Genomic DNA, 23,391 nt, shown 5'->3' with positions numbered 1-23,391 from the left:
GTTTCCGGAGGTGGCACCTTGTACGCCCGGTGCGGGGGAGGAGGCGGCGGCGGAGGGCGCGGCTCCATGTCAGACAGATATTTGTAAATTATAATAATAATCATATTTGTAAATTATTGGATTAAACAGATATTGAGCAAATTTCATGATTTATTTTTACACTTTTTTTCTTTTTAATTTTTTCTATAATAAATAGATTGAGAGTATGATTTCATTTCTTTAACTTCATAGCTGGCTTAATATTCATTTGCCTTTATTTATCGATCAGATCCGGCCTATCATTTGAATAAGTATCTGGCTCTCGGCCGAGGCTCTTGGGCGAGAGCCGCGACACCCTATTGTGACGGCCAAGAGCCACAGCTCTGCCCAAATTCGATTTTTTTTCTTTTCAAAAATTCTTTATAAATACCTCATTCCACACATTTTACATCCTTAATTTTCATTCTCTATAATATTTATAATCTCCTTAATTTTCATTCTCTATAATTTTTATAATCTCAAAATTCAATGTGAAGATTTGGTTTCAATTTTTTTTATTAAATTATGCATTTTTTTATAATTATTATAGTCCGATAATTTTTATTCTAGTTAAATTAAAATATATAAAAAATAAAAAAAAATAATTAATTTGTAGCTTGTACTTGTCCACTATTAGTGTGGACAAGTTTTTTTTGTAGCCTGGGCCGCCTGGCCAAGTTTTTGTGGCCTGGGTACCTCCATGGGCTTAACTATTGTGGATGCTCTTACTCCTAGATAATTAGGAGCAAAAGATTTAATTTGATTGTGGATGCTCTTAGAGCATTCACCATAGGCGGACGTCCCCAATAGCCCCGCCCGTTTTTTACCCACAATCCCAAATTTTTGTTTCCGCCACCATAGGCGGACACTTCCAATAGCCCCGATTTTTTTCGTTTATTTTAATTCAACTATAAGTAATTAAATTTATCGGACTATACGTAATTATAAAAAAAAACGGCTATAAGTGAAGAAATAGAAATTGAAATTGAAATTGAAATTGAAATTGAAATTGAAATTGAAATTGAAATTGAAATTAAAATTAAAATTAAAATTAAAAATAAAAAACGAAAAATTAATCTATTGAACATCATAATAGTATTCACATTGCGCTGCCACCTCCCCTACGTGTCCAAACTTCTTCAACCAAATCGGCCTGGAGTGTGGTATATGCTGTGCTCCTGCGCATATCACTGAAACGTTGGATCAAATATTCATTGCTCCGTGGTACGTCCATCTAGATCGGCGCGGAGGCAACACCGTTACTTGTACTTGCGCCCTCTTTCGGTGCCTAGCGCTCTGCCGCAAATCCTTCACCTTCTATTATCATATTATGCAATATGATACATGTTAACATAATATTCGCGACATCATCTTCGTGTCAAACTTGTGCCGGGCATCGTATAATGGTCCACCGCTGTTGGAGGACACCAAAAGCTTACTCAACATCCTTCCTAGCACCCTCTTGTTTCCGCGCACAGTATTGTTTCTTCGGTCCCACCGGTTGACGAATTGTCTTGGTGAATACGGGCCACCGAGGATATATCCCACCTGCCAAATAGTATCCCCTACTGTACTGCGTGCCGTTGGCTACGAAGTTAATTTCTGGACACTCCCCCCGGCACTCGTCATTGAAGAGCGGCGATGACTGAAGAACATTGATGTCGTTGTTCGAACCTGCATCACCGAAATACGCATGCCAGATCCGCAAGCGGTAGTCAGCAACGGCTTCCAGAATCATCGATGGGTGTTTGCTTTTGAATCCAGTTGTGAACTGGCCTTTCCACGCCACCGGGCAGTTCTTCAACTCTCAATGCATGCAATCGATGTTTCCTAACATTCCTGGGAAACCATGGATCGAACCGTGCATATCCAGCAGTCTCTGACACTCATCAGAAGTGGGCTTTCGTAGGAACTCCCCACCAAATATTTCTCGAATCCCCTTACAAAACTGCCTACGCACCATGAGGCTAGTCGTCTCACCCATCTGTAGGTATTCGTCGAACATATCAGCTGGTCCGGCGTACGCAAGCTGCCGGATTATAGCGGTGCACTTCTGAAGCGTAGACAGCCCGATCCGGCCAGTGCAATCACTCCGGAGGGTGAAGCACCGGTGACGCTCCGCCAAATTCATCGCTATATGGTTCAAGAGCCGTTGCGACATTCTGAATCGTCGGCGGAAAATCTTGGCTGGATAACAGGGGTTATCCACAAAGTAGTCCACCATTAGACGTTAGTGTGCTCCGCTATGGTCTCGTTAGATGGTCCGCCGACGACTAATCGCACGAGGGATCGCGCCCTCCGCCACTTCCGCCGTGCGCGCCGCTTCACCTCTTAAATCAGAGAATTCCACGCGTCGTTCCATAAATCGTCCATTTCAGTCCACAAATTCTAGTGAGAGAAAATATGAGTGATGAAGAGGTGGAATGGTGTGAAAATCATGAAAGGAAGAGATGTATTTATAGGTAAAAATTGAATTTAAAAAAAAAATCAATCGTCCGCCCGGGAGAGGCGGCCCGGGCACCGCCCCGCTATAGGCCGGCACCGCCCCGCTATAGGCCGGCACTATCACCCCGCCGCCGATGCATCGCCGCGTCCTCGCCCGCCGATCGTCCGTCCCACTATAGGTCGCCCCGCCGTCGCCCCCTCCCGGGGTTATAGCCGTGCCGGGGCTATAATGGATGGGATGCTCTTACTCCTAGATAATTAGGACCAAAAGATTTAATTTGATTTCTGTACGATGCAGTATTGATGTAGGCCGATTCTTAAGCAAGGCAAGCTGGGGATAGATAGCAATGTTGTGGAAACCAATTCTTGATTTTGCAATCTATAACATAATAAGTGAAACTATATTTATTGGTACTATGAAATACTAGTAGTGATAAACGTAGAACAAAAGGTTTGGAATCTATAAATACACAAACAAACAAGGCACAACAACTACAAGTGTTACTAGATGATTAGAGCTCCTCGTCCTTGATCTTATTTGATTTGGTTGATTTGAGATTTGATGCAATCGCATCTTTAGCTGCCTCAGCCTTCAATCTGGCCGCCTCAAATGCCTCCTTCGCCTTCTCCTTCGTCCAACTCACTTCTTCCTCCGCCATCTTCTTCATATCCCCGGCCTTCTCCGAAGCATACTGCCCGCTTCCTATACAAAAATCAAGTTAGAAACAGTTTATAGGTATGCATGTGCAATAACCTAGACCATACCGGAGGCCGCATCGATAGTGGCATCGGAGCCGTATTTGGCAGCGTTTGCAGCCTTGTCTTTGGCGTACTTAGCACCTTCGATTGTTGCATCGGAGCCGTGTTTGGCCGCGTCGGCAGCCTCGTCTTTAGCGTACTTAACGGCGTCGTAGCCGTGCTCGGCCGCGTCGCCAGCCTTCTCGGTGGCGTACTTAGCGGCATCTATTGTGGCATCAGATCCGTGTTTGGCCGCACTGGCAGCCTTGTCCTTGATGTACTCGGCCGCGTTGCCAGCCTTGTCCTTGGCGTACTCGGCCGCGTCTATTGTGGCATCGTAGCCGTGCTTGACCGCGTTGACAGCCTTGTCTTTAGCGGACTTGGCAGCATCGAAGCCGTGCTCGGCTGTGTTAGCAGCCTTGTCTTTGGCGGACTTGGAAGCATCGTAGCCGTGCTCGGCCGTGCTGGCAGCCTTGTCTTTGGCGGACTTGGTGGCGTAGTAGCCGCGCTCGGCTGTGTTGGCAGCCTTGTCCTTGGTGTACTTGGCGGCGTCGATTGTGGCGTCATAGCCGTGCTCGGCCGTGTTGGCAGCCTTGTCTTTGGCGTCGTCGACTGTAGCATCATAACCGTGACTGGACTTGTCGGCGACCTTGTCCTTAGCGTCGTCGGCGCTGAAGCCGAGGCCCTCAGAGATCTTGTCTTTGGCCCATTCGGTCCATGACTCGTCCTTGATGGTTGTTGCGGTGCTGCTACCCACGCCCACTAGCACCACCACCGCCAACAAGAACAACACTAGCTTTGTTGTGGCCTTCATGATTTTACTGAGTTCGTGTTGCTACCACTGCTAGCACAAGCACAAATAATACTAGCGTCACTAGAAGCAATACCCACATATGCGGCATCAACAGCCTCTCCCTCTCTCTCTCTTACAATCGCAAACAAATCAAGTTCAATGATGATAGATTTATAGATGAAGATGATGTTGAATGTGGATGATCATGTTGTAAGCTTATATATATGTATATAAGAAATAAAATAAAATAAAATGCATGAAAACCTCTGCGTGCATTGTGGGAGGGACAAGTGGCACACTGCCTCCAAACGTGGCCACCGGTTACAACCCTCACTTTCCACCTATTCGATATCCATTTTCTTCTAATACTCTCTTGCTTCTTAACCGCCTCATTCTTTATCATTTCAAAATTTCAACTCGTTTCATAAATATCATTCTAATTTATTAATTTAAGTTATCATCTCATTTTCGTACATTTAAATATGTACTCTTAATTTAACTATCTTATTAATCAATTTATCATTCTTCTCCCCAATATACTTAATTGGTTTTTTACAATAGAGAGAATGATCAAATTAGTGCTACATAACCTGTGCATTGCAACTGCAAACACAATGAATCAATGAAGAAACTTTCAACTGCAAAATTGATTATAATACATCATCTAAGTACATGTACATCAACATCACTAACATCGAGTCCAGTCCAGCCTCAAATTTTAACACCATTTTGCTCAACAAGAAAGAAAAACAATCAATTCTCCTACAATCATCTTCAATTCGTATTAACTTACTCTCTCTCTTCTGTCTCTCTCACTTGTCTTTATGGAATGGAACACAAACTAAACTAAACTAAACTAAAACTAAGCTATAGCTAGCTTGCTACACATGCATGCCTTTTAATTAACAAGTGTGTTTCCTTCCGGTTCTTCTTCCAACAGCCCAGCCAACACTGGATGTTGTACCGCCACTTCCTCAATTCCATTCACCTTACTGCATTTGCAACAACGATACACCAATTATGTCAATTAACAAACAACCAACACCAAAATAAGAATAAGATTTTAACCAAAAAAGGAAATTATGCATGAAACTAGTATATGATTATGATACTCATTCAATCTTCTTACTTGCAAGTCTTCTTATTGTGGCCCAAGCCCTTGCACTTGCTGCATTGCAGCTGCCGTTTAATGATATCCACAGATTCCACCAGTTTCAACTTCGGCCTGCCTGGTGGCCGTTTTGTAGGAGGCGGTGTCACAAGCGCAGCCTCACTTGTCTCCGGTTTCTCCACATTTGGCATCGGGTTTATAGACTCTGCGTAGCTTCCGCGGTAACAGTCTGCTGTGAAGAATCTTGAGCAATAATCATACACGTTATTCCCAAGAACTGCTACAGCATGGCAGCAAGGCAATCCACTCAGCTGCCACCCTTTGCAACTACAATCCCAGTTCCCAATATCAACTGCCTCGACCGAGTTATCACCACGCACCTCAAATGTACTGCCATGTGATAGCAGTACTTGGAGGTTTCTTGCTTTCAAATTCTCTTGCGCAAGTTTCTCCTCCATACAAGGTGTTAACCTAGTCACCCATTGGCTTGATTCAAGTCGTCTTCTGTATATTAATTCCATGATCTTCCCACGCAGCACGTCAACCATCTGCGTTATAGGCAGCTCATCAACCTCAGACACCCAATTGTAGAACTCTCGCCCAAAATTGGATGTCATGTGGTTATACCTAGCCCCGCCAAAAAACGCATTAGCCCAGTGGTGTGGCTCACTGCTAATAACCCAATTATATGCCTCAACCGAGATAGCCTTTATGTTCTCAACACATCTCTCAAACTCGTCATGTTTCCGTGCAGATGCAGCAGCGTGGAAATCTTGGATCAGGAGGCGCCTTGCATCGTGAGAAAACTGTCCTTTCAGATCTTTGTTGAGCTTCTCAGCAAGACAACGTACACAATACCCGTGATAGCATTCCTTGCCAAATACATCAAGCAATGACTCCCTTATGCCTTTCTGGAAGTCAGAGACAAAAGTGATCTGTTCTGATGTTGACAGAGCAGATTTAAGTTGCAACAGAAACCAATGCCAGTTATCCTCTGTTTCTTCATCAACAACAGCAAATGCAACAGGAAAGAAATCGTCATTCCCATCTGCAGCTGTTGCAGCTAATAAGGTTCCTTGATACTTTGAGTAGAGTAGAGTGCTATCAAGAAAAAGAAGAGGACGACACTGATGAAACCCAGCTATTGAGGCACGAAATGATACAAAAAAACGACAGAAGCTGGAATCCTCCTTAGTGCTGAATGCAGCTAGACTACCGGGATTAGTCTCCATTATCTTCTCACAAAAATATGGCAACTGTGAGTATGCCTCTTTGTATGAACCCTGAAGCTGCTCTCTTGCAATTTCCTTAGCACGCCAAGCTTGCGTGTAGTTCAACTGAATGCCATAGTCACGCTTGATATCACTAGCAATGTCCTTTGGCTTATAATTTGGAGAAACTTTCAATTTCTCCTTGATAATGCTTCCAATCCACCCCCTAGTTGCTCTGTATCCAGCTTTCACAGTTGCTCCTCCACAAGTATGTTCAGGATTCATCTTTTTAATGCATATCAACTGAGTGGTTGCCAACCTTGATGCATATATGCGCCACGGGCAACCTTCTGTCTTGCACTTGGCAGTCACCCTATGGCTGTCATTTTTCTTATATTTGTAGGTGAACCCATGGGCAATTGAGTATTTATGAAGAGCCTCGCGAAACTCAGCAAAAGTGTTGAATCTTTGGTCCACACCAGTGATAATATTCTCCCACTGAGTTGCTGCTCTCCGATGCTTATCTTCATTGCTAAAAGAGCATGCAGCAAGCGGCACAGTTTCAATAGGCTCATCTAAAACAATTGCATCATCGGTTTGCATTAGATTCAAAGGAACATCAGAAGGAATTACTGCAGTCTCAGACACAGTTGTCCTGCTTGACCTGCACAATTTCAGGAAAACGAAAAAAGCAGAGCTAGCTGTTTATTAAAATACAGCAAAAACCACATACGGTAGTACTATAATTAGGTAATAGTTCATAGTTGAAGAGTAGAATTACCTACTGGCAGTGGCAGGCATGTTGGAAACATTCCGACCAGCGGCTTCTTCAGCAATTACAAAGACCTCAACTTGATCAGCATCCTTAAAGAAGTTAACCATACGCTTGAGATCCTTGTCTTTAGATATGGTGATCAAGGTCTTTCGATTACCGGGGAGAAAATATTTAATTGCCATGCCATCAGCAGAGCACTGAAAAGTTTCAGCTAGTTCATGCTTAAAATCCCTCAATTGAGTTTGCTGGTCAAGGTCCAGGGCATAAGCTTCACCTCCAGTATAAAATAAGGACCCATCATCTTTGTTTGTTACAAATTCCCCACCAGATTGGCATATGCCTATGATTTTCTTAGTGGCCATAAGCACAACCCCAGCGAATAATAATCGATTTCAACCACAAATTCTACACAAAATAAAATCACATAAACACAACAGAGAACAGATTCATGGAATTGGCAGTGAAGAAACAATCATAGTAAAACAAAATCATAAAAGGACGGTCCACGGAGCAGCGAGAAATTGAGAATTCAGCAAAATCAGCGGAGAAAGAAGAGAGAAGTAGCAAATTAACCCTAGAAAACTACTCATGAAATCGGGGAAGCAAGCTTTACCTGCAACGAAATTGATGTATGCAAAGATACAATGTTGATGCCACCACAGAGGGAAAGGGTTTCCGGAGAGAGAGAAGGCCCTCTTCCGAGTCTGGTGGAGAAGTAGCCCGTTTAAACCAATATCGCCTACCACAAATCTGAGCCGCTCATTATTTCATCCTACGCTCCCCTATTATCATTGATTACTGAATAATGTGTGATAATTATTTTTTTTATATTTAGGTTTGTCCTTCAAAAAAGCAACAGATTTATGATTTCATTTAGTCAAATAGTATTGAATACTCATTTGGGGGATATCAAATAAAATCTAAGAAATCCAAATATATCGAATACAAATTTGATGACCTAATTAAGCTATAGATACTGAAAATATTTTTCTTATTAAATAATAAAAAAGATAATTTGACTAAATCGAAGAAAAAAATTCTTCATGTAAAATTAAATTATTCATCTGGTCAAAGATGGATTAAGAAAGTGATTTTTTTAGTTGGAACTCAGAAATATATTTTATATAAGTTTTTGTTTGATAAATTTTCATCAAACTTCAATGTAGGATTACAAGTTTTTATTAAAATAAAACCTAATGCATGTAGGATAGAAAATTGATATGGTGTATTATTCGCTAATCATAGGTTGAAATGATGGAAATATTATAGTTGTTGGATTCAATAAAAGAGAAGTAAAACAATAGGTTGTGAAGAAACCCAACCCAAATCAAAGCCTCCCTTCATTCTTTACAAGAAAGAACACTTTGAAGCTGCAAGTGAATCCCTTGTACAAAAAATATCAAAAGCTACTACCAAAATATGAGAATGTCAAAGTCGTCTATCAAAATACAAGAAACTATAAGCATCTTCCTGTCTCCTCAAGTCTCAAAAAATCTGAGTTCTATCATGAATTCTCTTTGCTTTGGGGAATACCAAGCAACAGCTTTCGCCGACCCAAGAACGTGCAACGCGTACTCGACAGCAAATACAGGATCATTCACATTCAAGTACCACTCTTTCTTCAGATCAACACTCACTCCACTATCAACTCTCAAGCTGAAAGGTCCAGCCATCTGCATTTACCAAGAGAGAGGCCAACATAAGCTTCACATATAGGAATACACACAGATATTGCAAGTCTACTTCATGAGATGAAAATTGAATTAAATCCAACTATGCCTTAATGACTTCACTAAATAAACAAGCACTGAAACTTTTCAATGCCTGCTACCCTTAGGCACATCGGCCTCAGATATGAAAATGATACTGCCTATGTGCTTGGAAATAAAATCAATAATAATAAGCCGAGAAATGTAATTTCAAAGCACATGTATAAGAGTGAGATGCAGTTTGCAATATAATAAGCGGTAAGCAGTCTGTATCCTATCTCAAGAATCAAAACCTAAGGTTACCTGCTGCTGAAATGAGAGGGTGGCAGAAGGGGTAATGGTCTGAAGTGCTTCTGCAGTTGGTGCTTCAGAATTGTAAAGTGCCCGAGCAACCTTATAGGCTCTATTTATGAATTTGGAGCCTGAAGGTATATCTAGTCGTGCATGAAAGCGGGTAAGATCTAAAAAATTCTTTTGAAAATTTCCAAGCTGAGCAGAAAGGGATGCAGATGCAAAGAGATCGGCTGAAGCGGCATAATTTTCTCCTTTGGCGTAAAGCCTGAATGTATCATCATCTTGTCCACGGGGTGTCATTGAATTTTCACCAAGAGATGCAGTAATTACACTACCTAATGTGAAAAACGCCAAATGTTACTAAGCAAAGACAAAATAAGAATGTTGAACAAATCAAAAGGTCCAAGCAATTGGTTTGGTTGGTTCAAGTTCAAGATAAGCAGCAATGCTCAACATATAACCTAAGGGGCAGTTTGATAGAGAAGATAAATTAACAAAACGTGATAAGAACACACATTTTAGGTCATTCTTTATCTAATATCTACAAGATAGATAAGTTATCTATCCTACCAAACTTTCAAGATAAGCAGCAACGCTCAGCATATAACTAGTGAGTACAAATGTGTATGCTTTAACCTTGAAACAAGAGAAATAAGTATTGATTACCTAGGATTGTTGATGCTGATACATGAGGATTAGAGAGCAGTATATCATATGGTTGCACCATTCTTGCCTTTGGAGCCTCACTCTTCCAAATGTCAAAGTGTTTGTTGAATGAAAAGGCAGATTTAGCAGAGAGACCAGGAAGTAAAGTGGGAGGAGGAGGTATTTGGTTTGGGGTGAGAGGGCGAGGAGAACCTGCATTGTGGCTGATGCAGAAATGAAAGCTAGTGTCCGAATGAGGAGCTATTGAACCCACATCCATAGCCAATGTGAATGGCACATCCCAGTAATTACCATCATCATCAACAAAAAGTGATGGAGAAGATGCCTCCACAGTTAGGTTATGATTTGGAAACTGCAACAAGAAACATCACATTAACCTCATTACTAGGATTTCTCCAATCCTTTTTCTTTTCAATGGGATATGAATTCACCAAAATTAGCTCAAATGATAGGAGTTATCAAGGGCATTAGGATATCCACAAATTTCCAATCCATCTAAGTAAACAAGATTAACCTATAGTACTAATTTTATCTATCAAGGTCAACCTCAAAAGTATAATCGTCATCATTTCTTGTTGGTTGTTATCGATCAAGATGAATATCAATAAATAAGTTGCTTGCCTTGTGATGAAAAATTGCCTTTTTCCTTGGAGTTTTGTGGTCAGCTTGTGCTTCTGAAGTGAGCAGCAGAGTATCTCGAGGCGTAATCAACCACTCCCAACACAGATTTAGGCTGTAAAATTGGGGGTCGGAAAAGTGTTTCCAAATGCTCTCCGATTTTTTGAGAGAAGCTGCAAACTTTTGAACATTGAATTGCCCTAGCAATGTGGTAAAACTGCAAGAGAGATGAATTATTTGATTTTGATGAATGAGAGAACGAGAAGGGGAGCTAATTAACCAACCAGGCATCGCGGGCAAAGGAGGGGAGGGAGAGGAGGCGTTGCAGGGAGAATCCAACTCCATCGGAAAACGAAGGGACGAACGGCGCCGCCATGAAGCGCTGCATGAAATCAATTTGTTTGGGGCGCGACAGCCTCGCTCCGCGGCTTAACCCCAGGGGAAGAGGAAGATCCCCCGCCACCGGCCGCGCCACTCCGTCCAATGTCGCCGGCGTCGAGGAGTCCAGCTCCCAGAACTCTCCTTCCATCGCCCATCTTAGCTTCTTCATCGTCATCTCAATTATCTTCCATCAACATCACTCTATTCTCCACTTCTTGCTAAAATCCTAACTCCTAATCCCTAATTCCTTAGTCCATAGTCTTCTTTCTTTTTTATTTTTTTCATTTATTTTTTTTGCATTTTCCATTTCATTGTATTCTCAGAAATCCACCAGATAAATCAAAATCAAAATTCATTGGCAAATTTGAATCCTGTGATAGGTTTTATGTTCTCAAACACATTTTATTCTTTCTTTATTTTGTAAATATTTAATGGTAGTAAGTACTCCACTTAAAAAATTAATAGATATACAATTTATTCTTATTATTCTCTCTCTTACTTATTCCATCTTCTTTTCCATTTTTATTCTCATTTCACTTAATTTATCAAACATCATTTTTTTTAATTGTTGTGTCCAAAATAAAAGATTTACATAAGTTGGACGGTACGAGTAGTATAAGTCTTTTTAGGCATATTTAGGGGGACTTTTCTTAGAATGGATGAATAGATTGCGAGTTAAATGTGAAAAAAGAATAAATACTCCACTACATTGCATTATACTACACAATTAAGAGACCGTTTGATGGAATAATTAAATAAGGCAAAACATGATAAGATAACAAACAATGGAGAGCAACATCTCACTCAGCTGAAGCTGATTCATCATCATTATACTTGTTGTTGAGGGAATGAATAAGAATCATGAGCAAGAGACTGCATCCAACAATTCAAAACAAGTTAGAATGTGATAATTTAATCTTCAAGATAGCAAAGAAAATAGACATTACCTGTTCTTGGGCTCTGAAATACATAAAAGGGGTATAGTGGAGGAAATTAGAAACCCTTGAGGTATATATATCAGCATACCTGAAGTTTTACCCAAAAAAAACATCTTTTAATACCATTGATGAACGATGATGATATACAAGAAAAAACCAAACAAAAGAGCTTCCCATACTTCTCAATCTGCCTCATTATGTGGCTTTTGTCCCATAGGCCTGCTCGCGAGAGAAAACCCCACCTGAAACGAGATAAATAGGCATCGTTTCAGATTTTGAAATAATGATTTAACCCGGAGCAAGCAAATACAGAACCTTGTATTAAAGAGCTCCCCATCTGATTCCATCAGCGGAGCGATTTTTTGATCCAGTCTCTGCATCACAATGAGTAGCTTCTGAATGCTCTCAGCGAGTTCTTTGTTTTCCATGTGAGTAGCAGCAATGGTCTGAAGGAAAATTATGTATGAGATAATCACATAATTATATCTCATAGCAGATCAGTATTAATACCAGAATAGACAAAAGAAACATCTTTAAATGTGCATGTGCCAAAAGATCATGTGTTTGGAATTGGATTGCCTGTGATTCCCCGCAAACAGGTGGTCAAATTACCTGAGCAGGACGCCCTTTACTTCGTCTTTGCAGAGCAAGGCGGAGTTGGTTGAAGAGGTCTCCTACAACCTCCTTCTGATTTATAAGATCTATCAGTGTGGCGCGGTGACCACGACTACGGATCAGAGCACTATACTGCAATGAGGGTCAAAACTGGGGATCAGTATGGTGGTGGTACATGAAGCATTTCATTAAAAGATATGGGGAGTTACAAACCTCGTCTTCCAGTTCTCGACAAATTAGTGCTGTACGCCACCGAAGATGAACTTTGGATTGACTAACATCTGTATATATATGATCACCAACATACAAAATTTCATCTCCATGAATGTCAAGTGAGTTCTCAATCATCTGAGCACTTCCCCCTGAGTATACTCCCCCTGATATGCAAGATAAATAGGTAAAAGTTGTTCCAAGACTTCAATATGAAGCAGAAAGAAGAGAACAAACACATCCCAATAAAAAAAGAAGTTATTATAAGCAAGTCTCATACAATCAATTAGTCTACTAAAAACTAGATAACCCTCCTATTGAAGAGTTTGAGCTAGCCATTGCGTCCAAGAAAGTCATTCCTATATATGACAAAATTCCTAGCCATGCTACTAGCTATAATGAATGGGTAGCTCGTCATAAATACTGATCAATGGACTCTAACATGACTCCTGACCAAAACAAATATCCACACCTATCCAGCTTGATAGCAGTGCACCAAGCATGCAAATAGTTAAGGAGTTCATGACTTAATTAAAGAAACAGTGTAAGAATGACATCAACGAGCAATATAAATTTGAAGGTTTAAGACATCATTTGCAATCACCTGTTTGAGCCTTAAAACATGGACGCATAAGACCTTCATCAGTCACCACTTCATACATTGGCTGTGACAGCTGAAAAAACTCTGGCTTCCTTGCCGAGACTATTACCTATAGAAATAATAGGTCATTTATGTATTTCAGGCCACAAGAAATCAATACTTACTTCCTAGTTACAATCGCTGCAACCAACAACAAACAACTTCCGATCAACCATTTGAAAGTAGATAGTCCAGAGAGTCCAGGCACATCATGGATATAGCTACTCAACAGGGTCCACTTACCATGTCAAACAGATCTCTCCAGCTCATGTCATTTGGGAGAAATCTATTGAAAGAATGTTGCATCATCTTTTCAGTGTAGTGGTAATCTGAGTTGGTAATAAGCAAGAGCCGCTTGCCAGCCTGTTACATGCTAGTTTAGTCTGCTAAGAAGCAATTCTTCACAAATCACAAGTATAGAAATCATTGACTAAGAACCAAGCATTGCTTGAACTCTTGTGAGATGTGGATATATACCTCTTTCTGGTCCAATAAGGCCAAAGGTAACTCGGGATCAGGTTCAACAAAAAGTTCAGGTTTGGACATAATCTCACTCTGCAATGAATCCTTTTATTAGATGATGCATGTGAAACTGGTTATTGAAAAGACAAAATCATAAAAGGTAAAAACCTTCAATTGGCCTTCAACATGTGCCCTAAAGAGTGCTTTTCCAACAGCCTGAATCCAATACATAAAGTTTAAGGAATTATTTATAACATGTATAATGTATTAAGTCAAGTCCCATTTAATGCTTCCAACATTAAACCTTGTAAAGCCCTTTATAGTCAAGTGGACCAAGGTCTGCGACTATAGCACCTTCATCCAATCTATCCACCATCTGCAAGGTAAGAACAACTTTGCACTGAGCTATTTGGAAGTGTAATAGGTGTCTGACTACATAACTTTTTGTTTTGTAAATCCTAAGTAGTGAGACTTCAAATGGAAAGGTCTGATTATATCATACTCAAAAGCAGCAAGAAATCAACATGCAAGTTTAAGGTACAACGTTAAATAGCCCGCAATCTGACTTCTTCTTTGCACATTAAAAGCAAATAGAAGCTTATCATTGCATTATTGCAGGTAATCATCCTTGGCAATATTAAAGGTTTAAAAGAGTTCAAGGAGCCTTCAGCCTAGGCACAGGACTTATGCAGGTGCCTTCCCAAAGTGAGAAAAATAACTATAAAGTGGATGACACACCAATCACTGATATAGGAAGCTGAAAGTGCTATACATTCTAACATTGACACAAAATCTGGAAGCTGAGTACCTGCATGAAGGCAACTGCCTCAGAAACCGAGAACAATGTATTCAGGAATTCCCACCGGCCCTCCTTGCGTAGATCGACAAGTTCTCTCCCATATATCTCACTTCCATTCAAAGAAATTCAATAGGGTAAATATGAGTTTCTACTTTAGTTCCACCAAAAACAAATATAATAACCCAGTACAATAGAAACTTTAAATGGTGAATACTATAATAGTTCATTAGTTCTTCAAAAATATGTTTTTTGGATCTCTACCTGATTGATAATTTGTCACCTTTACTCAGATTGGTTTGGAAAGATGTTTTACCATTCACAACAAATATTGAATAAGCAGGGAAGAAAAGATTGGGACAAACCTCACTTTTTGAGTAGATAACATTCTAGTGCCATGCATTGCTCTCTTAACATACCCAAATCGATCTGCTTTAACTAAATTCCCTTTCTCCTTATCTATAACTAGGCCTCGAATGACCTACAAACACAAAATAGGTAAAGGAAATACTAAGAAAAGAAGATGACACAAATATGCAGCATACCAGATCTGGGTCAAATGCAAGTCCATCAACTGGAAAACCCATATTTCTAAGATTTTCCATACAGTAGTCATAAGCCCTTCCCTCCCATGCCTGCAAAGACACAATCGTTCTGATCATTCAATATTTTAACTCAAATAGCACACATTGATAAAAACCAACTAATGCATGATTAAATAATTATTGTGCTGGAGTATTTATAAATTTATGAAGTTAATTTATAAGGAGACCAACCTATGTTTTACCCCATTAGCTAGCAGTGGTTGATGGATGATATGTTTTTTGGTAATAACTATAGAAATTGTAAAAGAAAAGATGAAGCATTAGAAAGGGAAGGTTCATCCCTTGAATGTAAATTATACCACATCCAAAAGATACAGCTTAAACTCTAGTCGAATCATATAAAAGAAAGCTTTTACTCGTTGTGACTTTAGCTATTGCTGATCTATGCTTATCATTATGACAATGAAGGTCAGGAAGGATAACTATGCCATAGTCGAGAATGATATTCATGATAAACATATGCATACATTCATCATGATGCAGTTGCAAGTTTCATATCACTAAACACAATTATTTGGTCATACAATTCATAGAAAAATAATCATAGAACACATGAAATGAAGGACATACAATTAGCTTTAATTAAGGACACCAGTAGCAGAAGAATGATTACCGCCACATTATAATGGATCAATGTGTAGTCCATGTCATAGCCAATGGCACTAATAGAACGCAGATTAAGAGTCCTGCTGCAAAAAATGCCACGGGCAGAATGTCTAGCAGAAAATGGATCCTGTAGAATGGCCATTAACTAAAATTCAGCAGATTCCAGCATCATTAGAAAGAAAATAGCTTGTGTGAACAAAGTGTGGAGCTTTGTGACTTTTTATTTTGAAAAGATTGCACAAGCTTAATGCTTTAATAAAGTCTCCTAAGCTAGTAAGCTTAGTACATGGTAAATGTTAATATTTTTATAAGCTGTGGCAATTTATTCAGCAACTGTCACGAGCAGAAAGTAATAAAACACTAAGTAGTTTATATTCTTACGTAGTGTTAACCCATAGTTGCTGCAAGTTTGAGAATTCTAATTTCTAACTAGGTATTAAAAATACAGGTGACAACCTGACTTTGAAACAGCTACTTATCTGAACTTATAGCATTGACAAAGGTTTCAAAACTCATAAAACTGGGTAATCAACTTATTACTTTAGTATAGGGTGAGAAAAAAAAAACATAAATGCTGGTATATACCACATCTATCATTACCGAAAATTCGGTATACCATAATTTTCGGTACAATATGATACCTGCAGCAATGGTATGAATTATTAATGTACCGTGGTACACTGAACATTCAATATATACCAAAAATTTCGTATATACCTAATATATACAATTATATTATCCCCCCATTTCCTAAAAATAGAAATTCTTTCCTTTTTAGTCCGTTTCTTAAAAATAGAAAATCTCCATTTTAGGACAAATGGACCCCACATTCCCCTAACACTAATCCCACTACTTTTTCTCTTCCTCTCCCTTACTTTACCAATTTTGCATTCAAACTCATGCCATTTCCAAAGTTCCTATTTTTAGAAAACGGAGGGAGTATTAAATATAATTATAGTATTATAAAATACACTCCCTTTCTCTACAACCAAAAGTCTTGTTTTTCCATTTTGATTCGTCCATAAAAATTAGTCCTTCACCAATTTTGGTAACATAGCCCACAACTTTTTTCTCTTTTTATCTTAATTATTCACATTCAACTTCCAATCATTTTCTTCCCTCTCATATGTACCTAATTTTACATTATAACTCGTGTCGTCCACTATTGGTTGTGGACAGAGGGAGTGTCAAATTCTAATATTATGTCATTTCTAAAAGTAAAACCCTAACCTAAAAGTTCAACCTTCACTCTTCACGACACAACTCGCATCCTCAGCTCCTCTAACCTCTCCTCTTCAGCCTTCACTTTTCGTGTCGCCCCCTTCCGCCCAGACTCCAGCCACCGTTCCTCGTTTGCCTCTTGATTTCCCTATCGTGACTTACACGTTAGTTCTTTCCTTTATCTCTTAAACTGAGTTTTTTACTGACTGCGCTCTTTTAATACTCATGAGTTAGCTCTACTTTTGTCCCATCTTTATGCATTTGCTGCATGTGCCTGAACATTCTCATCTTTTTATGCATACCAGTCAGTCAATATCCGGGAAAATTGATTTGAATTTGAGGTTTTTATCGCCGGTTGTTAATGTAGGGATATGATCACTTCTCATCAGGATCTATACGATATGAGTATACCGACCCAGCCCTACTTTAATACCATAAAAGAACTTATTCCTTGATCAATGTTTTTGAAGCTCGACGATGTTATATCACCCAAAGATAAACAGAAAAAGAATGCAAGCGGAATTATCTGAAGAATGAATGGGCATTGATAAAGAGTAGAGGAAAAGGGAAACCGGAATGCCCAAGTGATTAAGCAAATGCTCGGCTTCTTGAGCTTCCATTTTGGCCACGTCCTCAATAGGTCCGTCCAAACCCGCCTCTCCATTAATTGCTACAAATATAATTCGTAAAGCTTAGTGGAATGAAAAATGAGTGGATACAGAGGCTTAAATCAGAAGTACCGGAATTGAGATTGAGGTCGCCCTTGGTGCTCTCGCCGAGGTAGTCAAAATCTGCGGCGGTGGATGGTGTTACAGAGAAGATGTCAGTGTTCCCCGCCGCCGCCTCCTCCGTAGTGGCGGAGCGACACCTCAATTTTGTGTTAATCGCAGCCCTAGTTGAAGGGTGAGAGGAGAATTGCGTTGGGCGGGAAGTCGCAATATTCATACAGCTCACCTTCCACCCCAAGATCACACTATTGTGTGCAGCCGCCATTGTTCGAAATTGAATTCAATCAACTGAATTATAGAATTTGATTCAACCTTTGATTTTAATGCACAATTTATATCTTAATACTATACTACTTTTATATGCTGCATATGGAAGCTAGATTTGGGGATTTAATTTGGTGATATATATGATTATATGATGAGTAGGATTTAGATTTGATGAGATATTTAATTATAAAGATTAAAGTTTCTTTATGATATACTACTATAAATTACTCCTAATAAGAGATAATTTAGTAAGTAGGAGTAATTAATAAAATAGTGAACTACAAAAATGGTCCCTGAATTATGAGTTTATCTCACTCATAGTTCTTGGACTTTAAAAATATCGTCAGACATCCCTAAACTAAGGGTTTATCTCAAATTTGGTCATTTTTCCATTTTTTTTATACGAAAATACCCTTTTGAGCATTTTTGCAATTTGGTCTTTTTACACTTGAAACATTTTAAATCTTATATTATTTCAGTAATAAACTAAATCTGATATTATTTCAAAATTATCATTCTTCTTCCCTTTTGTCATATTTCACTTTGTTTCTTTATTTATATCAGATTTAATTTTATAAAATTAAATTTTAAATTTTGATTTTTAAATATCAATAAATTTTTATTAATTATTAAATTATTAAATAACAAAAACTAATAGTTTTAATCAATATTTGATAGTGTCTAATATTTAATCAATAAGGTATGCTGACGCCAACTTAGTTTTAATCAATATTTAATAGTTTTAATCATAAATATATCATATAACACGATTTATTCTGAAATAAATATGCATATAATGTAAGACTAATATAATTTTCGTTTATTTATTTGAAAACAATCAAAACTAACTAGAAAATTTCAATAAAAATACTCCTATATAAAATTTCTAGTAGTATCAAATTTTTAGTCAACTTCATAATATTTAATCACAAGCAATTATAACAACCGAAAGAAGGCTAAATAGAATAGCTCTTATTTTTCCATCATGATTAATATTATTTTTCTGTACTTCTTCAATTCATATGAATATTATATTAAATAACAAAAATTAATAGTTTTAATCAATATTTATAGTGTCCATGAATTAATAGTTTTAATTTAAAAAATTTATTGGTATTTAAAAATCTAAATTTAAAATTTAATTTTATAAAATTAAATTTAATATTGAAATAAATAAACAAAATGAAGGATGACAAAAGGGAATAAGAATGATAATTTTGAAATAATATTAGATTTAGTACATCAATGAAATAATATCAAATTTAAAATGTTAAAAGTGTAAAAAGACCAAATTGAATAAATGCTCAAAAGGGTATTTTGTATCAATAAATAATAAAAGGACCAGATTTGAAATAAATATTTACCCCAGGGATGTCTGATGAAATAAAGTCCATGGACTATAGGCGAGATAAACACATAGTCCAGAGACCATTTTTGTAGTTCACTTTTAATAAAAACAATCTAGATATATGATGGAAGCTAGATTTTATGTTGATATATAACATGCATATATCAAAGAACATATATACGATGGCATAGGAGTATTAGATTTGGAGATTTAATTTGATGACATATTTAAATATCAAGATTAACGTTTGTTTTTACCATGCCCGAGTTTATATGAGGCGAGATCATCAACAATTTCATCGCATTATGTTTCTAAAAAATCATTTAAGTTATAATAACTAATCTAATTATAAATACTTTTATCACGGAACCATAATAAGACTTCATATTTTATTTTATTTTTATTTAATTCATTCTATATAGTTTCTTAATTTTGGTGCGTAATTATTTTTATTAGCTAAGTAATTATCTCAGACAAGTGAAACTATTTCTAAGAACTACAGTAGTATTTTTTTAGAAATCGGGACTATTTAAATAAAAGAGATAACCCCCCAAATAAAACCACAAATACAAAGCTTTTAAAAGCAAAACCCAAATTCCAAAGGAACGCATACCCAAACTGAAACCACAATTTATGAAGGTCTTTTTTTGGTTCAAATAATAAGTTTATTTTAACGAATATTACTACATGTATATTTGAAGCATGAAGAACTACATGATTAGTTGATTATATGAATAATGCGTGAAAAGAATTTTTTAAGAAGAATAATACCAGTATGTGTTTTAATTTGATTGATAGTGCATATATGAAGTTCAAGCTATGGTGTGCTTTTCTGGAAATGTTATTGAACATTGGTCTTTATTTACTGTACGATCCTCGAGCTTCTTCAAATCGACAACAAAACTACTACTACATTTTTCGAACAATTATTACACTTCTTATTCACATGTATATATTTCAAAACAAATTAGATAAACAATTCTCAGAATACCTAAATTGATAAATCATGTCACAGTATGATACATCTTCAATGAAAGGATACACACTCCATAGTGAGTGAGTGCTAAAATGCTTGATTGAAATGGCAGAATTAAATCTATATTGACAAAATTTAACAAGAGCCAAGGAGAGAGAACCATTCTCCTGGCCGTATGCTTCAGCATCATACAGGCTTTTCGGGAAGATCATTCACTGCATATCTTGGTGGTACACTTCAGCATCGTACAGGATGATCAGTCGCGCATATTTTGGCAGTATGCTTCAGCTTCATATAGACTTGTCGACAGTATCATGCGTTGCATCCTTACGCTGCAGATCAAAGATTGGATGAGTAGGCTCTAGGAGTTCACAGATGATAGGAATTCAATGGTAAAATGTCCACAAGAGAGTCGACATCGATTTCATAGCTTAGTATGCACATTGCAAAAGAATGAGACTCTCAGGTGAACATAAACTGAGAGGAGCAAAAACACTGAAAATAGAACAAAATCTCAAAATGGATGTAACTACTGTGAAAATTTGGCAGGAAGAAGTAGTAGAAAGATCCACTTCATAGCCTCATCAGGTGCATATAAAAAGCGCTCAACATATGAGATGTGTAACTACTGTGAAAATTTGGCAGGAAGAAGTAGTAGAAGATCCACTTCATAGCCCCATCAGGTGCATATAAAAAGCGCTCAACATATGAGATGTGCATAACTTACCATTCGTTTGCTGATGTAAGGCTGTATTGGCATTAGTGCCTCCAAATGATTATCCGGCTCCCGGATTGCATCACTCTCAATCTGAAATTGTTTCCTAGATTCTTTTCTTGTGCCAGACTGCCACACTCTACCGAAATTGGGGAGCCAATTTGCATCGAAGTTGTTATTAACACGTTCCCCTCTCCTTTCCATCTCCAACTCAAGTTTCCTTCTCTCTGCCCATGCAGCTCCAACACGTTTTGGGTTCAACTTTGACTTCCCTGCTCTGGATGAAACAGCGTCCCTCGATTCTGGTTTCAATGCAGGATCAAGGTAATCTCCTTTTGTTCCATCAAGCCATGGCGGAGGTGCTCCAGTGTGGACATTTCCTTCTAAAGCAACTTTAGATGTAGAACTAATATGAGTCAAATTCACCAAACCTGTCCAAGAAAAGGGAGTGAAGAAAATCTGTTCATGCAGTAAGACAAAGTGGTAGTCTGTAGAAAAACAACAAAGGCAAGAAAAATAAACTTGGGGCAGTTACCTGGATAAACCTCACTGGTACCTGCTCCTGAATATACCTGCAGTAGAAACACTTATAGTAACACATAATAATACTACTAGCTAATCCAAAGGAAAAGAATGAAGAGTAACGACCACGAATCTGTCAATGAATCTAGAGGAACAAAGGCAAGTGATAGGTTATGCTAAACAGTAAACTTACAGATCCATTACTAGCATCACCATAAGATGAGTATTCCCTAGCAAGAGAGTTGGGGAAATGCTGATTATCAACATAACCTAGTAAACACATAAAGAAAATATCAAAAACACTATCATCGGTTTTACAGCAAACTTGTGGTAACAGGAATTATACATTTAAAACTTAGTAACCATTTTACTACTAAGTAAAACAAAACTGCATGTGGGTATACCTGTTGAATTCTTCAAGTAATGCGCATCTTGTACATGGCTGCCTCCAGGTATATTATACAATGAAGGGCCAGTCTCAGAGACAGAAGATGATAACACCGAACTGGAAAATGGAGTTCTCTCATTCGTATAGATATGTAAAGGTACAACACAATTTGGAATGCAAGAATTAAGAGCATCGAAGTTATTGTTGCAAGAACTATTAACAAATTCAGCATTATGTTTATTGTGGATATCTTTCGATGTTCCAACTGATTCTGTTTTAGCAGCTTCCGTCTTCAATGACTTGCACTTCTTCTCCCACTGCAATAAAAAACAAAAAAAGACACATAAGCTATACATCACTTGAGAATTAAACAAATTTAGACACAACAGCTCCGCTAAAATGTTAACAGGCGTAACAATTACCTGAATAACACCCAAAATATATTAATGGGATATCTAAATAACTAAACAACTCAAACAATATCAAAGGTATATCACTGGTACTAGACGACAGAGCTACATCATCCAACAGAATAATAGTACTCCGTAGCACATAACATAGGCATAATTAGAAGATGATAGTCACACTAATTCAAACTGCATTCTTAGATATCATAGGATGCATCATGTTCCAAAACCATAGGGTTAAACATAATGCATTCTTCAAGTAAGTCAAGGTTGCAAAAAAAAATCCAATTCATCAAAAACGAATAAGGAACCAGTGCACAAACGTCAAACCATAATCTCAATATTTTTCAGAAGTACCTTAGCAAAATCAGCCTCAGTAATGCGAAACAAATCAACATGGTCCATTCCACCTCCATATTTCCACATAAACCCCTTCACTCTCTTCCAGTGTTCCTCACTGGCCAAATGACCGACTGCATTGCTACTGATAACCTCAAGCACAATGAAGAAACAACATAAATGACAGCAAGAATATCAACATAAATGGCAGCAAGAATATCAAAGCGGCGAACGATGCAAAACTCTAGAGTTACCGACCAAGCGAATTGGCTATTAAGCTCGAGAATGTCGCAGTTGCAGAACACGCACCAGAGGCGATTCTGGTGCGCGTGCTCCGGAAGGATCAGCATCGGAGATTTGAGGAAGAATTTGACGTCGGAAAGCTTCGATTGGAAGCGCGCGAGGAGGCTGGAGAGTGAATTTTTGTGGCATGGAAAGAAATTGTGGCGGCGGCCGTGGTTGTGGTTCAATCTGCAAACCTCGCAGAACTCGAATTCTCGCTGTTCGTTTTTGCTCTTTTTCTTCTTGTTGTTGTGATTCATCTCGGTTAGGGCTCGTGGATATGAAACTCCGATGCGAATTAAGCTTACGCCTTGTTATAGGGTAAAATAAAGCCGCAACACCACATGCGGTCGTCGGCGTCGGAGCTCCGCCGTCGAAGAATTTAAGCGTTTTGGAATTTTGCTTTTGACGTTGAATTTTATGGTCCTTGCTTTTATATTTTCGTTTTTCCCAGCCAATTCAGTTTATAGTAGTAATAAACAATAATAATTAATACTAATGATTTAGAAATTAGAATCATTATTACAAATTCTGCTTATTTTTTAACAATCTTAACCCTTTTAAATT

At 38.1% G+C, this 23,391-nt stretch overlaps 5 protein-coding genes across 7 annotated transcripts; all 5 read right to left on the bottom strand.

Moving 5' to 3' along the window:
- Window positions 1–2,850: 2,850 nt before the first annotated feature.
- On the bottom strand, window positions 2,851–4,138 carry LOC121795450 (late embryogenesis abundant protein, group 3-like). Its single transcript, XM_042193989.1, has 2 exons — window positions 3,229–4,138; window positions 2,851–3,166 (listed from the first exon to the last, which is right to left on the bottom strand). Exons 1-2 carry the CDS (start codon window positions 4,013–4,015, stop codon window positions 2,976–2,978), a joined length of 978 nt encoding a protein of 325 aa, XP_042049923.1. The 5' UTR covers window positions 4,016–4,138; the 3' UTR covers window positions 2,851–2,975.
- A 471-nt stretch (window positions 4,139–4,609) lies between these two features.
- On the bottom strand, window positions 4,610–7,846 carry LOC121796036. 2 transcript variants are annotated; one of them, XM_042194733.1, is made up of 4 exons: window positions 7,705–7,846; window positions 7,098–7,496; window positions 5,124–6,980; window positions 4,610–4,986 (listed from the first exon to the last, which is right to left on the bottom strand). In XM_042194733.1, exons 2-4 carry the CDS (start codon window positions 7,451–7,453, stop codon window positions 4,893–4,895), a joined length of 2,307 nt encoding a protein of 768 aa, XP_042050667.1. In that variant the 5' UTR covers window positions 7,454–7,496; window positions 7,705–7,846; the 3' UTR covers window positions 4,610–4,892. The 2 variants fall into 2 exon arrangements, with proteins under 2 accessions (XP_042050667.1, XP_042050668.1); XM_042194734.1 differs by lacking the exon at window positions 4,610–4,986 and having other exon boundaries at window positions 5,120–6,980.
- A 538-nt stretch (window positions 7,847–8,384) lies between these two features.
- LOC121796035 (protein TRIGALACTOSYLDIACYLGLYCEROL 4, chloroplastic-like) lies at window positions 8,385–11,148 on the bottom strand. Its single transcript, XM_042194732.1, has 5 exons — window positions 10,663–11,148; window positions 10,382–10,595; window positions 9,761–10,112; window positions 9,104–9,429; window positions 8,385–8,764 (listed from the first exon to the last, which is right to left on the bottom strand). Exons 1-5 carry the CDS (start codon window positions 10,932–10,934, stop codon window positions 8,570–8,572), a joined length of 1,359 nt encoding a protein of 452 aa, XP_042050666.1. The 5' UTR covers window positions 10,935–11,148; the 3' UTR covers window positions 8,385–8,569.
- A 279-nt stretch (window positions 11,149–11,427) lies between these two features.
- On the bottom strand, window positions 11,428–17,960 carry LOC121796034 (cytosolic purine 5'-nucleotidase-like). Of its 2 annotated transcripts, XM_042194730.1 has the most exons (17): window positions 17,593–17,960; window positions 17,425–17,522; window positions 15,639–15,758; window positions 14,966–15,055; window positions 14,786–14,901; window positions 14,433–14,532; window positions 13,929–14,000; window positions 13,793–13,840; window positions 13,640–13,717; window positions 13,406–13,525; window positions 13,127–13,232; window positions 12,526–12,689; window positions 12,310–12,444; window positions 12,013–12,143; window positions 11,877–11,939; window positions 11,707–11,785; window positions 11,428–11,632 (listed from the first exon to the last, which is right to left on the bottom strand). In XM_042194730.1, exons 1-17 carry the CDS (start codon window positions 17,843–17,845, stop codon window positions 11,588–11,590), a joined length of 1,818 nt encoding a protein of 605 aa, XP_042050664.1. In that variant the 5' UTR covers window positions 17,846–17,960; the 3' UTR covers window positions 11,428–11,587. The 2 variants fall into 2 exon arrangements, with proteins under 2 accessions (XP_042050664.1, XP_042050665.1); XM_042194731.1 differs by lacking the exons at window positions 17,425–17,522; window positions 17,593–17,960 and adding an exon at window positions 16,217–16,243.
- Window positions 17,961–20,162: 2,202 nt separating this feature from the next.
- LOC121797456 (TITAN-like protein) lies at window positions 20,163–23,253 on the bottom strand. The gene is made up of 7 exons (XM_042196218.1): window positions 22,801–23,253; window positions 22,561–22,687; window positions 21,813–22,113; window positions 21,602–21,678; window positions 21,422–21,458; window positions 20,899–21,317; window positions 20,163–20,503 (listed from the first exon to the last, which is right to left on the bottom strand). The coding sequence occupies exons 1-7, from the start codon at window positions 23,082–23,084 to the stop codon at window positions 20,462–20,464; spliced, it is 1,287 nt and encodes a 428-aa protein (XP_042052152.1). The 5' UTR covers window positions 23,085–23,253; the 3' UTR covers window positions 20,163–20,461.
- Window positions 23,254–23,391: the final 138 nt, after the last annotated feature.

Source organism: Salvia splendens, chromosome 3 (assembly GCF_004379255.2).
Source record: "Salvia splendens isolate huo1 chromosome 3, SspV2, whole genome shotgun sequence".
Taxonomy (NCBI): domain Eukaryota; kingdom Viridiplantae; phylum Streptophyta; class Magnoliopsida; order Lamiales; family Lamiaceae; genus Salvia; species Salvia splendens.
The sequence above is the reverse complement of the archived record's forward strand: the minus strand, read 5'-3'. Positions and strand labels throughout refer to the sequence as shown.